General features: G+C 40.0%; 1 protein-coding gene across 1 annotated transcript; it reads right to left on the bottom strand.

Moving 5' to 3' along the window:
* Nucleotides 1-11,328: 11,328 nt before the first annotated feature.
* LOC121467480 lies at nt 11,329-12,046 on the bottom strand. The gene is made up of 2 exons (XM_041708903.1): nt 11,426-12,046; nt 11,329-11,348 (listed from the first exon to the last, which is right to left on the bottom strand). Exons 1-2 carry the CDS (start codon nt 12,044-12,046, stop codon nt 11,340-11,342), a joined length of 630 nt encoding a protein of 209 aa, XP_041564837.1. The 3' UTR covers nt 11,329-11,339.
* Between the last annotated feature and the right edge of the window lie 3,370 nt (nt 12,047-15,416).

The raw sequence follows: 15,416 nt of genomic DNA, 5'->3' as shown, positions 1-15,416 counted from the left end.
GTTAAAATACCATCTAGCGGAAAAGCTGTTAACTAAGAACTTAGCTACGATATTTATTGTTATCTTTTTGATCGATAAGTTCTAAGAAACACATCTCTGTCTCTCTCTTCTTCCGGCTCTGGGCTAAGCTGCACGCACGCTTTGTAACTCCTCATTGTAAACCCAAACATACATCAATAAAATAATAGTAACACCAATCCGTGTTACCATATCAGGTTATCGCTAGCGCCATCTTTCGAACCCCTGCTTCATCGTCTCTATATTATGCAAGGCAGCAACACAGCGCACACGAACAAAATAAAACCTCTGACACATTGACAACTTGAGCCGTGCAAATAACTCACACAAATAAGGAGCGTACATTAAAGTATGTGTGCTTTCCGCTGTTCTTCGTGAACGAAATCCGTTTTTCCAATATGCAGTGACGTCATAGCAAAACATAACTTGCCAATTATTTCTAAAATTATAGCTCGATTTTGAAAATTTTTTGTGCCTACCGATACACACACCAAAGCGCAATAATAACGGTCTAACATGTCGCAGAGTGATTTATGGGGTTACAGCGGGGGTGATTCCGATCCCAAATAAAATTGCACTGCGTAAGAATTACTAGAATATGCATACCAAATTCCAAATCTCTAGCTCTAACAGTTTCCCAGATATCGACATTTATACAGAAGGACAGGGAGATGGAAAGACGGAGTTTCCCGACTATTAGATACCCGTTAGTCAGCCAACAAACTTTAAACTAAGTATTCCTTCTAAATATCTAGCTGTTTCCTAGTAGTTTCCGAGATTCGACGTTAATACAGACGGACACTCGGACAGACAGACGAACATGGCTAGATCGACTCGGCTATTGATCCGGATCAAGAATATTTATACTTTATACGGTCGAAAACACTTTCTTCTACCTGTTACATACTTTTCAACGAATACAATATACTCTTTTACTCTACGAGTAACGGGTATATTTAGTACTAAAGTATAATTAAAAGTTTTTTTTAGGAATCATGGTACTGGGGTGCTTTGACTAGGTTTCCAACAAAAACTTTTGATATCAGGTAAATACACCTCTTAACGAGATAAAAATCAGCATCACTAGGCGAGTCGATCTGGCCAGGTACGTCCGTCTGTCCGTCTGTATGAACGTCGAGATCTCGGAAACTATTAAATTTAGAGATTTCCTAAGCAGCGCAAGCTTATTTCAAAACGGAGCCCACGCCCACTCAAAGTCATACCTATCGGAAGACACACAAATTTATAAAACGAGCTATTGCCGCTGTCCAGCAACTAATCGGCCGCTGCTCCGCTGCTGCTAGCAGATGAGAGAGAGACTTACAAAACTGTTAGCGGGGGGTGGGGGTTCTGCACTAGTCTAATCTATGCAGTTCGACAGATGGCGCAACCTAAACTTTGATTGTTTTGTAGAAGAAATACTTAGTTTGAAGTTTGTTTGCTGAGTTACGGGTTTCTAATAGTCGAAAAACTCGACTATAGCGTTCTCTCATGTTTTCGTTACTATCAGAAGTTTTGTTTTAAATACTGTCACGGCCCACCGTCACTACAACTCTTAAAACTAAGTACAACTCATACACAAACATTGTCATTATTCAAACGCGCGCCCAAAGCCAACTACACCCGGTCACACTTATTCGACGGAGTTATCGATCGCCGATAATCATCGCACAATGACCCGATTATCCAAAGCGTGATGATAGTCATCGTCCGAATATCCGCGAAAGTGTTCTGGTAGATAGTCTCGGTAGTGGTAGTGTATCCGTAAGGGTGCGATTTTAAATCGGCTCTACGACCTGGCGCGGTTTGCGTAATTTCGGACCATCTCAGTACGTTCCTCCCAGAAGTCACGTTTACGGCTCCCAACCTGGAAACGATACGGAATGAACGGCAGGTCGAAACTAACGATGCCCTACATTCCCACATCTCACTAGAAAAACCAAGAGATCGTTCCTCCCAACGACCCAGAACACTACGAACCTGACGTACTCAAACGACGAGACAAGACGCACCAAGCAATGCACCACTCGGCCATTCCGCAGCACCAGCACCACGCGCCAAGCAGTGCAATTTTTCCCCATTTCTGTTTGATGCTGAATTTCACTGTCAGGACAATCACGTTGGGCGCCAGATGTAACGAACTGATTTTCTTGGCTTATCCGCTCGCTACGAATGTCGTGCGGCTAGCTCAGAAAACGTAAGTGTTCGGCCCACCAAATTTATATAAACATGACCGCCCTATTGTTCAGTGAAAACGCACAGATAGATTGGGAATATACAATGATCTTTTATTCGTCGACTTGACCCTCGTCCGGGGTTTTGTATTGACAATGTGGAAATATGCTCCGCCGTCGGCTCCTTCCCCACGTTGAACGTCTCGCTGGGTTGTGATTGCTGCGATGTGGTGTTTCCCTCGCCGGTTTCGCTCGCTATGCCTTCTGTTGCCTTTTGCTCGGCGGGACTACGCCTTTCGCAGCCGCAGCCTCCTGTCCCTTGCTCTGTCCCGGCCGGTCGCACCGGACGTCGGCTCAGTTTCTACATGACGTTTCAGGCGTACGCCGGAAGCCGCCAACGCAGTCCCTGGGTCAAACGCCAGGTTCTAGACGAACGCTTTCACCCTACCCTCTCTGTCGCGGACTTCAGAATTTGACGTATTTATATTCTTGGTCCTGGGTGTCCTCGTTGTCCTTGCTCTGCCTCCGGATGTCTCGACTGGCTCCGCTCCTTGTTGGCGTAGCGCTCACGATTCAGTAAGCTGCCGTTCTGGGACTCTAGCGGTGAACTGCTGTGCTCTTAACGCATACGCCTTTCGAGACAATAGCTGAACAAACAAGCGTCCTTCCGGGCTAGTCGCACCAGGACCTGCAGGACGATCAGGCATACGCCGGAGTTCGTCAATGCAGTCCTTGTTCACTACCGTTACTAAGGGCGAATTCGCCGCGTAACTGGTAGCTGGTAGGGGACTGCTTGCATGCGCTTACTCTGCTTGCTTTCTATCTTGTGGGGAGTTATTTACAGTTTATTTCCAAGAATTAATATATCATTTTTTACATCTATTATTGGAAGGTGGAAGGTTTTCAGTGTGTCTAGTAAAAAAAAATTCATGGGTGTATCCGAAATATTAGCGAGCTTAAGTGCTGCGTGCTGTGTTATTTTATTGTTTCCTCCGTCTGAACTTACTGAAAAAGTGTTCTCATTTGGCTTTGGATTTGGTACTAATTGGTTTTGAATATAGTATTAATTTGAGCCCGTGTCGATTAAGAAATTTCGAATTTTTCCGTTCCCCTTGGATACTTTAAAGAAGGGTTGTGAGGAATAATTTATTCTAAAAAACAAGAAAAGAAGCAAACTTCGGTAAGCCGAAGATTACATACCCTTGCAGCTATTACAAAAATTAAATATTCTTGAAAACATTAAAATTATGATTTACTTGCGTGTATGTTTAAAAACATTGAAGCCATGAAGATTTGCAGCTTAATTATTCGAAAGCTCCCATGACAGCTATATTAGATCGTTTTCCGAATTTTAATAAAATTAAAAGCGTAAGAAAAGTAAAAAAGAAGTAAAAAAAAAAATTACAAAAAAAAATATTTACATTTAAATAAAAAATGCTGTATTTTTTTTTTCTATGGGAGCTAAAAGGTATAGTCCTCCGATTTTGATGAAATCTAAACCGTAATTCTGAAAAATTTAACAATTACTATATGATGAAGAACTAAAAAAAAAATAAAAAACAGCAAAGTTATAATTTTTTTATTTATTTTTCCAATTCTTTCTATGGGAGCTATATGAAAAAGATGTGCGATTTTGATGAAATTTAAATCGTAATTCTGAAATAATTTACCATTACTATATGTCGAAGAACAAAAAAAATAAAACCAACAAAGTTATAATTTTGTTTTTATTTATTTTTTCGATTGTTCCAATGGGAGCTATATGCTATAGTCGTCCAATCCGGTTCATGCAGATAGCTTTAAAACTGAGAGACTAGTTTGCGTAGAAACGGACGGACAGAAGGACAGACGGACATGTGTAGATCGACTCTCCTAGTGATGCTGATCAAGAATATATATTCTTTATAGGGCCGGGGATGTCTCCTTAACTGCGTTTCTAACTTCTGACTGAAATTATAATACCCTCAGCAAGGGTATAAAAACAGCAAAGTTATAATTTTTTTTTATTTATTTTTCCGATTGTTCCTATGGGAGCTATATGATATAGTCGTCCAATTTATTTTATTTATTTTTCCGATTGTTCCTATGGGAGCTATATGATATAGTCGTCCAATTTTGATGAAGTTTAAACCGCAATTTTAAAATAATTAACCATTACTATATGTTGAATAACTAAAAAAAATTAAAAAAACAGTGTCTTAATTGTTAGCCGGCTCGAGGTGAGGATGTTGAAAAAAAACACAACATTTTTTTAACTTTAGTTATTTATCAATATATTTTGGATGCCCTTCGGCAACTGTCTTCAGGACAACTATAAAATAATTACGATTTCAATATTCTTAACAGTCCGAAGACAACTTACATTTTACATACATTTAATTTACACGTCCGCGTCCGGTGACGTGGAGTTGTTAACTAATTGTGATAAAATACTCGCCTCTTCGAAGTTCGGTGAGTGATTACTCTTGGCACAGTGGGACATGAGTGCTGTTTTTTGAGCGTTCGTATGGTGTCTAGCTTTGAAGTCCGTTTTATGCTGTTCTAGTCTAGTTTTTAGTTTCGATTTTGTTTTTCCTATATATATCATGTTGCATATTTCGTTGTTGTTGCCGTTGCACGGTATTTTATATATCATGTCTTTTTTGTCAATTTCATTTATCTTTAACTTCGTTCTGTTGTGTATAGATTTTAATGTGTGGTCCGGTTTAAGTGCGATACTTATGTTTTCTTTGTCGTAGCATTCCGATTTCTCTACACGTTCGGATAATGCCAGGACGTATGTAATTGACATATATTTTTCTAGTTGGAGTTGGCTCTTGGTGCCTTCATAGCGTGTTCTGGTAACTATAGTTGTTTGGTGTCCATTGGCGTGGTCCGCCGATGGAAGCTTGGTGTCTTCTTCGCACCTTCTACACGTAACTTGTTTTGGTGCTGTTTCGTGAGAACTTGTTCTCTTGGACAAAAGCTTCACGCCCTTTCTCGTACCCAGGATCCTACTGTGGGTCGGCACTTCCGGCGCCGGAAGTGCTCGCGCAGTGTTGTCCTTGACGGCTTGAGACAATTCTCTCATTCGTTCTGCTTTCCTCTCCGGGGTCGGGTGATCCGTGGCTTGTCCCGTAGTGTTCGGTCATTACTTTACTCCAGATAACACCGCATCTTTCGTACGGCCCACACAATGGCCAGGCATTCCTTTTCTATTACGGAGTAGTTTTCCTCGGTCCGGGTTAATCCGCGGATGGCGTAGGCTATAACTCTCTTTACTCCGTCAATGGTCTGGCTCAGTTTGCCGGGAGAACCTCTGAGCAAAGTCGGGGCACGCGAGAACGGGTGCCTCTGTAATTCAGGATTTCAAAGTCCCGAAGGCCTGATCCTATGCCTCATCCCAACTCCTGCCCTTCCTGAGGAGCATGGACATTGGTTCTTCGATGCTTACGAAGTTTGGCACGAATCTGCTATACCATAACCCGACGCCGAGGCACCGACGTAGTTCCCGTAGATTTGAGGGCGGCTGAAGCTCTCGGATTGCTGCGATCTCTTCCGGATCAGTATATATCCCTGCTTCGCTTATAACGTATTCCAAATAATTCAAACTCCGCTGAAAAAAGACTGCATTTTTCTCTGTTGAGTCTCAGGTTCGCCTTGTAGAGTCGCTTAAAGACTTCTCGAAGATTCTTCACGTGTTCCTTGAGAGTAGTATCGATGACTATGATATCAAAGCAAGCTGTCAAAAGCAATCAGGCCAATTTCGCCGGAAAATGTTTTATCCAAGATGTGAGAAAGTAAAGAGAACTGAAGAGTGGTAGCTACTTTTATCGAAAACATTTTTCGCTCGTAGAACAGGGACCAGGACGAAAGGTATTATGAAGGGCAGTCTGTTGGCCGCCTTTTTTGGATGCCAATAGACAACCAATTTGGTATATATTGGCAATCAAGAAAGGGCTAGCCGTAGAGCTTTGTATGAGCAGATGCGCTCTGAGCGAATAAGCCCCCACATTAAAGTAATGGTAAAGGTTTTCCGATGATGTTTGTTTCATATTGGGCGGCATTCCAAAACCCAGGTTAAAACCTTGGTCAAATGGCTGCTGGGCTAATGCTGGAGTTACAAACGTCCAGCACATCTGGTGACATCATAGAAGACTGTGCATATGTGAGGAGATAGCGACTTAAAGTTTGGACCCATAAAGCATAAATTAAAATAATGAAAAACGAGAAGGAGAAAGCGAAGAATATCAAAAGAGCAGAAAAATCACGAGGTCGCTAGATCAAAGCGTTACAGGAGCAGGAAAGAAGGCCGAAAAGGCGCAACCCGTATACGTCAATACCCCAAGAGGATCAGCAAACTCCTTCCTTATCCCAAAAGGTTGGAGTCTCGGTAGGTTCCCCGAGACAAGAGATTATATATAAGATGAGAACCCTAGAATAGAAAGCCATCGATAAAAGTAGAGCTGTGCTGCGAAAAACGAAACATGCCACCACAAGACAGCAGAACATCAGTATAAATGTTTCAAAACGGAGCGTCTGAATTAAGCGCACTCCTTGATATCGTGGGGATCTATAGGAAAAGCTGGTTGTCTGCTGAAGCAGAGAAAGTCAAGGAATCTAACATGGCAACTGAAGCCAAAAAAATGCTGGAGGAAACTGACGCACCGGTCTCGTTTTGTAAAAAGCGGGATGCCTCTGGCCCAGCCGTGCAAGTGTCATCAAAAAAGAGCGAAGTGTAAGGAAAGCATGGATGGTTTCAAAACTGTGACTCGGAAGGTTTAGAAAGTTGGCGAGACTTAAAAGAAAGGAGAATAGTCCAGGGTGAGAATACGTTTAGAAGCAGTATTGATCAAGACCGCAAAATGCAAAAGTTACGACGAGGTACTCAGGGGGCTGAAATAAATTGGAAGCCTGTCAAGAAAGACATTGTCATTCGCTCGGTAAGGAAAATCAAATCAGTGGATGTGCTAATTGAACTTACAAGAAAAAGTAAGACGGAGAAACACTTTGAGACCATTAAGGACACTCTTAAAGACAACGTCACAGTGGGGGCTATGAGACCAATGTGCAAGCTGGAGATATGATACCTAGTGAGAATGAAGTCGTTCCTTAAATCAAGACGATAATTGGCGGCGGAAGCCAGTTATATTGCCAACAGAAGCGGCGGCTGCAATCCTAAACGAGCCAAGAATTAGAATAGAGTTGACTTGATGCCGAATAAAACAATGCATAGAAGTCACACACTGTTTTAGTTGTTTGTGGTAGACCACTGTACTGAACCAGACAGGAGGGGCCAGTGCATCAGGTGTGGAGAAACCGGTCACAAAATGAGAAACTGCACAAGGATGCCGAAATGCTGCTAGTGTGCATACGAACGTCTAAGAGATCTTAATCATTTCCCTGGGACGAGTAATTGCACCGTCAGTACCCCCAAGGCCCAAGTATAAAAATTCTACAAGCTAACCTATACCGAAGCCGAACTGTACTGGAACACAATGAACAGTACAGAGAAAAACAAGATGACATCTGGTTAGAAAATGTAGATAAATCTGCAGCCATTTGGATCCCAGCATCAAGTGATTTACACTGGCTAGGCGATGGAAGATGTAGCTGCTACGTATACGTACAAGTATGTATAGAAGTTCAGCATTGTTAGCTTCTACCTAGCTCAAAAGCTTTTCGGAACAAAATTGACCATAGTGAAAACATAGCTGGCAGCTGCTTCCAATTGTCTCTCTTAATTCAAGTGTTACCCTATTCTGATCTTCACATAGTCCTTACTACTTATTCTACATTATTGGAACATCGGAATGGAACATAAGTGTTATTATTATTAAATTATTAAATAGTCACATCTTATATCCAATTGATCTATACAGCTTCCAATATACTGCTAACAGCTCGGCCATCCTGACAATTAGATCGTCCTCGATCGTGGGTTTTTAATATTATAAAAGTTTTTCTTAATATTATATGTTTTAGTTAGTAATAATTTTGACTAGTTATGATATATAATTAAATTAATTTAGCATATATTAGGAGTTAATTTCACACTGATTACGCCAATCTGCCCATTTTCGTATCCGACATGCTTCTACAATTCCTTCATAGGGAATTTGACTAATTTGACAATTTTCAATATCACTTATGACATATCTATCGTTTGGCAATATCTTTTTAACGATATATGGTCCTTTGTACTTTGGTACAAACTTTTTGTTTGTACCAATTGTGTTGTCAATGTTTCGCATTACAACAAAATCGCCTTCCTCAAATTCTATATGATCTTTATGATTTTTCTGAAAATATTCTTTGCTCCTTTTCTGGCACTGTTCTATTTTATCTGAAGAATTCTTACGCACATTTTCTAAATCACTCTGTGGTATATCATTTCTATCATCTAAGTATTCTGTTAATGCGTCAATATTGCAACCTCTCTGCTGAGCTCCAAATAATAATACTGAGGGTAATTCCTTTGTAGTTGAATGCATTGAATTATTAATGGCATATTCGGCCCTATCTAAAAGTTTGCTCCAGTCTTCATGTTTAATTGGTTCAGTTATCTTGGCCAGCATCGCTTTTATTGTCCTATTTACTCTCTCCACCTGTCCGTTCGCTTGAGGTGACGCAGTTGCTACCTTAACGTGTTCGATATTATTTTCTAATAAAAATTTGGCAAATTCTAATGACGTAAAACATGTACCTCTATCACTTACAACTCTACGTGGTCGACTATAGTATTGAAAATATTTCGAAAAACACATGTTGACTTCTTTTGTACTCGTTGAATTCACTGGATACAACTTAACAAATTTGGTAAATCCATCAATAATTACTAGCAAATGTTTCTTTTTCGATATAACTGAAGGTAAAGGTCCAAAATGGTCTATGTGTAATGTATCAAACGGAATTGGTCGCTTAGGTATGTTATGAAGTGTTCGATTATTCGCATGTGTGGGTACCGTAAACATGATACACTTTAAGCAATTTCCAATAAATGCATCTATTTTAGCTTTCATGTTCGGAAACCAATAGTGTCTCATTATTTCTTTTAAGCACTTCTCGGAACCTAAATGACATAAATTTTCATGAACCCACCTAATTATATGGGATTCCATTTCAGCTGGTACATATAGCAATTCAATATCATTCTCACCTAATCTATAAACAATTCCATCGCTTAATATAAAGTTCTTCACACTTCCTTGTTCTAATTGTTCTTTCAATTTCACTATAATACTATCTTCATTTTGCGTTATCTGAAGCTGAAGGTTGATGTCGTCACTGTCAATTACTGAAACTATTTGATCTTTGTTGTCACTATTTTGGATATTCACTACTGGTTCATATTCAAAACTCTCATTTAAGACTGAAGGGTATCTACTTAATGAATCAACATGAGTCATATATTTTCCACTACGATGCTTAAGGGTATAATTGTAATTAGCCAATCTGGCAATGCTCGAGTTAAGGCATCCTTTCCCTAGGCACAAAACTACTGCATTACAATCTGTTACTATGTTAAACGGAATTCCTTCTAAATATATTCTGAATTTTCGTAATGAATAAGCTACAGCTAATGTTTCCAATTTAAAGCTTTCATATCTAGCTTCTAGTTTTGTTGCTCTTTGTGAAAAATAGGCTATTGGGTGAAACTTATTATCATCCTGCTTTTGCAACAAAATTCCTCCAAATCCCTCGCTACTTGCGTCGCAATGCAATTCAGTCTCTCGATTTGGGTTGTACAAGGATAATATGGGAGATGAAATTAATTTGTCACGAAGATATTCAAAAGTTTTTATACAATCCTCACTAAGTTCATACTTAACACCTGCTTTTGTGAGCTCTTGCAATGGCTTTGCTATTTTTGAGTATGCCGGAATAAACCTCCTAAAGTAAGAAAATAGTCCTAAACATTTCTGCATTCCATGGCGATCTTTTGGTATCGGAAGATGTTTAATAGTTGATGTGTGCTCATAATTCGGACTTATTCCTTTTTCACTCAGTGTATACCCTAAAATGCTTTTTGTAAGCGAACTGGCACTTATTTATTTTAATTTCCAATCGGTATGTTCGTTCGTTTCGAGCCTATTGCAATATCATCTATATAAACTACTACATTTCCTTCGCGAATCAAAGGTTGCAGAATAAAGTTAATAAATCTCATAAATACTGCGGGTGCATTCATGAGTCCGAAAGGCATTCTTGTATATTCATATTGACCGGAAGGTGTTACAAATGCTGTATACTGCACGGAACTTTCTGCTACTTTCACTTGATGGTATCCATTTTTCAAATCTAACAACGTAAAATACTTATTTCCTTCTAATCTCTCTAAGCAGTCATCTATGAGGGGAAGGGGGTATCCGTCTCGAACGGTTATCTTATTAAGTTGTCTATAATCTACACACATACGCTTTTCTCCAGATTTTTTCTTAACAAGAACGATAGCGGAACTATAGGGTGAATTGCTTTCTTTTATGAATCCTTTTTTCAATAACTCATCAATTTTTGAATCCACTTCTTTCTTCTCCTGATACGACAGTCTTCTTGGTACAGTGCGTACCGGTTCTTCAGACTTAAGTCTTAGCCTCATTTCATAACTATGTTGGATCGCTGGGATGTTAGATAAACATAAGTAATTCAATCTTATTATTTCACTGAGTTCGCTTCGATCTTCATCACATAACTTCGGGTCAATGTCAAAACTTTCATCATCCTGAAATACATCAATACTATATATATACGGAATGCTGTCGTCACTAACTATTTCATTTTCTATACACAACTCTTCAAAATCTCTACTGCTTTCTAAATGGTCACTGTCTCTATATGTTTCACTATTCTGAAGTCTATTCAATACTCACTATTTTCAATGGTTCACTATCCTTAAATAAATTCACTTCTACAATTTCTTTTACCTTATCCTTAGAAATCAATTTTATTCCAAATTTCTCAAAAAACTTACGGCCTAACAGAACATTAGTTGAAACATAATTATTGGGTACAACAAAAAATGAAATTTCTTCTTCTATGTTTTGAAAAACGAGCCTGACAAAAATTTTTCCGAATGTTTTAATTTTAAATCCATTAACTCCATAGTAATTCGTCGGGACCAGTATATCGCTAAAGTTTTTATAAGGAAACGCAGAGAGCTGAATTAAATTAATGGCGCTTCCCGTATCGAACATGGCAGACAGAAGAGTTACGTTAGGCTTATGTTGGCAATCAGTGTAAAAATATACTCCTACCTGGTTAAAAATCGGAATAAACATATTAGGCTCCTCTTCGTCATCTCGTATCGGCTGGTTGTTGGCTGCTCCCACCACTCTCGGATCACTTGCTGGCTTCTGCTGACAATCCTTTAGCATATGTTGGAGGGATCCACAACGGAAACAAGATCCCTTCTCGCGTTTCGGCGCAGTGCACGACGAAGCGTAGTGCCCATAAGCAGAGCAATTGTAGCACCGGGCTGTTTTCCGATCTCCTCCAGTATTTTCCATGCGCTGAGGAAAATTGTGTGACTTCTTCCTTAGATTGCCATACTTCCAAGCCAATTCCTTCAATTGTGCGATTGTTGTTGCTGTGTACAATATAGCGATATTGGCTGAACGATCGCGAAAACCATCAATGACGAACTGCACTGTCAATTTTTCGTCAATATTTGCACGCATAGCAATTTCCTCCATCAGAAGTATGTATCCCATAACGGTGTTCTTCGCGGGGTTGAACATGGTTTCCTTAAGTAGCAATACAATATCAGCAGTTGAGCTTCCACGACCGAATGTTTTTATGAAATTTGTCTTAAATTCGTCGTAAGTGTTCGATCGATCAACACTCACAAACAAGTCGGCATCTGTACCCGATTTCATCAACAATTGTACGCAGCGCAGTTGAAAATTTGTACATGTGTTGATATCTCTGCAGACTCTCTCAAAATTCAAAATCTACTTAAGGGCTTCCTCATTTTCAGTGGCAGAAAACGGGCTCACGAGGTGCTTCACCATTTGGAGGTCATCTGTCGTTTTGTCGACGTTTTTCATCAATCCGGCCAATATTTTCTTCTTCTCAGCAACCCTTATGGCGGCGTCAAGCAGTGCTTCTTCTTCTTCCAATGTCTGGATGCCTTCGGTAGCGGCTCCTTGGCTTAATACTTCCATTTTGGAGTTCTCCTCCTCCAATATGCTTTCTGGGATTTCAGCCACTTCTTGGTATCCAGCATCCAAAGCGAGCTTGCGCAATTGCCTTAAAGTTGCACTTGCAGGGAACTCGATTTCGTTGGCTTGTAGCCACTCACCAATTTGTGTCTTGTCCATTTCAGAATGGCGTCGTAATTATAAAAGCGGAAAAAAATGTGTGCTCTCAGGTATGGCTATGTAGGCGAATGTATTAATGGGACTATCCCACTTCTAAAGTTGTTGACGCAGGTTTATATTATTTATTTCAATTCTTGAGTTTTTATTTTATTTAATTTCTGTTCAGCTTAGCTTTTTCACGTCTGCTTCCAATTGTGTCTCTTATCTACATTATTGGAACATCGGAATGGAACATAAGTGTTATTATTATTAAATTATTAAATAGTCACATCTTATATCCACTTGATCTATACAGCTTCCAATATACTGCTAACAAAATCAAAGGCACAGGAATGGGGAATGTCTTCGGCCAACAGCAGAGGCCGAAATGTTCTTAGTATGTCGGCAAGAGCTGGACCACCAGCATATGTAGGTACAACACCGAAATTTCAGCGGATAGGTCACGAAGGTACAATTTCGGCGCGTTGCGCACATAGGATATCAGACTGGAAAGTCTAAAATATCTTAAACGGAAGTGATCACGAGTATATAACATTTGTCGCCGGATTAAACAGACATCATCAAGTGGGAAATCTTAAAAATAGCCGCAGATTATATGTCAAGTGTCTAAATAAGGACATTTTAATTCGTGAAATTTCTAGAAGGCATATAGAAGCCCATGAAACAGGAAGTGTGGAGTGCGGCACCATGTCTATTATACGAAAAGCGGCTTCGAACCGCTATGCCCAAAGCGGGAAATCGACGACGAGATAAATGCATTGAGAGAAACGAGCCTTAGTTGCAGGCGTCATCTCACACGAGCAAGAAGAAGCAGAAACTTTGCGACACAGAAGGAGGAGTACGAGGTGGCAAAGAAGTTCCTAAACATTGTCATTCGCACCTGCAAATGAGATAAATGGAAGTCACTTTGTAAGAAACTTAAGGATGGGGCTTGGGACACAAGCTTGTTATAAAAAGCTTAGGCTAAAGAGCACTCAGCCTGACATAGAAGAAAGGCAAATAGATAACATTGTCGATGCAGATGCCGGAGGAACCCTTCCAGTAATTTAACAAGGATTAAATTTGCCTCGTCGTCGTCTAACATAAACAGCAAAAATATTAAAAGTGCCTGGGGAAATAATTTAGTATTCGCTGTCAACAAGCTACTCGAGTGGCAATCTCGAGCTCCTAACCGAAATACGATCGGAGGGTGTGGCCGTGGGATCAATGCGAGCCATGCAACCTGATCCGATCATCATTCTACTACTTCTTCCTAATTCAGTTGTTGAACCAGCATCCCCTTGAAATGGTTTCTACCAACACATGTTTGTATTCATTTTCAAATAAAGTATTTATTGATAAAAACTTGGCTAGTGTCATTAATGTTAACAGCAATAATTTGTCTATTCTAATTCATTGATATTACTGATAAATATTTTTATACAGGACTGTTCCTGTTTTTACTCGGAAGTGAACTTATTAACATATTCCCATATTTTGGTCCCTTTTGTTCCCAAACAAAATTAGCTGACCGGCAGCAGTCCCCTACTGACTAAGGCGTTTGATTTGACAAAGTTTTGCTGCCTCAGGGCTTAGTAAATTTTGGCCTGCGGGTGTCCCTCAGCTGATGGCGCATGATATCAAAGGAACTGGCATTGGCGGCCACAAATACAAATTTTCAAATTTTTGTATGCCTCATTAAGCCTGTTCTAGAATATGCTGGTGTCAGTGCTGTGAACTTTTCACAAGTAGAGTTGAGAATCAGAGTTGACAAGGGCGATAAAAAGGGTCAAAGCGAGATACGTTTTGCACAAATAGAACATTCAATTAAGCGGTAATATGAACAAAACCCCTTCAAATTTTACTTTGATTAAATGCCTACATTACCATATTTAAACGAACACAAAAAGCGTGGTAAAAATGGGTTCTAAGAAAATACTTGTTTTTTTGCAATACATGTGTTTTTGTTAGCATAATAGATAAAAGCAATGTGAGCTGCTCTTCCGCGCTAACATTAGATATGGATTAAGTTTACAAAATGTTATGAGTGGCGCAGTGTTGGTAAATGTGTTAAATGCAACCGTGTGATTGCTATAAAGTTTCAGTTACGTTAAATTCAAATTCAAAACTTATAATTATAACAACAGATCTCCTCCGACATTCTCCCCCTGTTAAAGAACCATTCCTTAAGATTAAGCTGCGGGGAGGAGAGCGAGTTTATGAATCGGACGCCACATAGTACCCTTTGAAGTTTTCAAATCGGCGACGCGCACGGCTCCGTCCCGTCCAACCTCCAAGTTTGGCTGTCTGATTGGCCACTTGGTTCGTTGCTGAAGGCTATATGTCCCTATGCCAAAGGTGCCAGAGTTGTTGCTTAAGGTAAGCAACCCTTTGCCAACGATCGAGGTAGCGCATTCCTTTTGGATCCATGGCGTTGAAGAGTCTTTCGTCAGGTGCGGCAAGTTAGCTTGAACCAATTATCAGATGAGCTGGAGTGACTGCCTCGTCGTTATTCGTCATCAGATGCGGGAGCTATTGGCCTTGAGTTGAGAATAGCCTCCACTTCTATGAATACGGTTTGAATCTCTTCCAGAGTTAAGTTAGCATTTGAAACCGTTTTAAATTTTAAAGTCTTCGTTGATTTGACTGCGGCTTCCCAAATTCCACCGAAATGTACGAATGAAGAAAGTTTAATGATACGTCATTAAACATTTGATCCTTGAATTCCCTTAACCTTGATGAGGCTCAGATAAAGTTGGTGCCGTTTTGGCAATACAATTTTAGATGGATGTCTCTACGAGCGACGAAACGGCGGACACTCAGCAGGAATGCAACCGAAGACAGCTCAGTCACGAGTTCTACGTGAATGGCCTTTCATGTAAAGCAAACATAGATTGCGGATTAGGTTTTGTAGGGCGGCTTACCCCTAATTCTTTAACTTGTGAAA

The sequence above is a fragment of the Drosophila elegans genome, unplaced genomic scaffold, assembly GCF_018152505.1.
Source record: "Drosophila elegans isolate 14027-0461.03 unplaced genomic scaffold, ASM1815250v1 contig_409, whole genome shotgun sequence".
Lineage (NCBI taxonomy): Eukaryota > Metazoa > Arthropoda > Insecta > Diptera > Drosophilidae > Drosophila > Drosophila elegans.
This window is presented reverse-complemented; position numbering and strand designations above follow the sequence as displayed.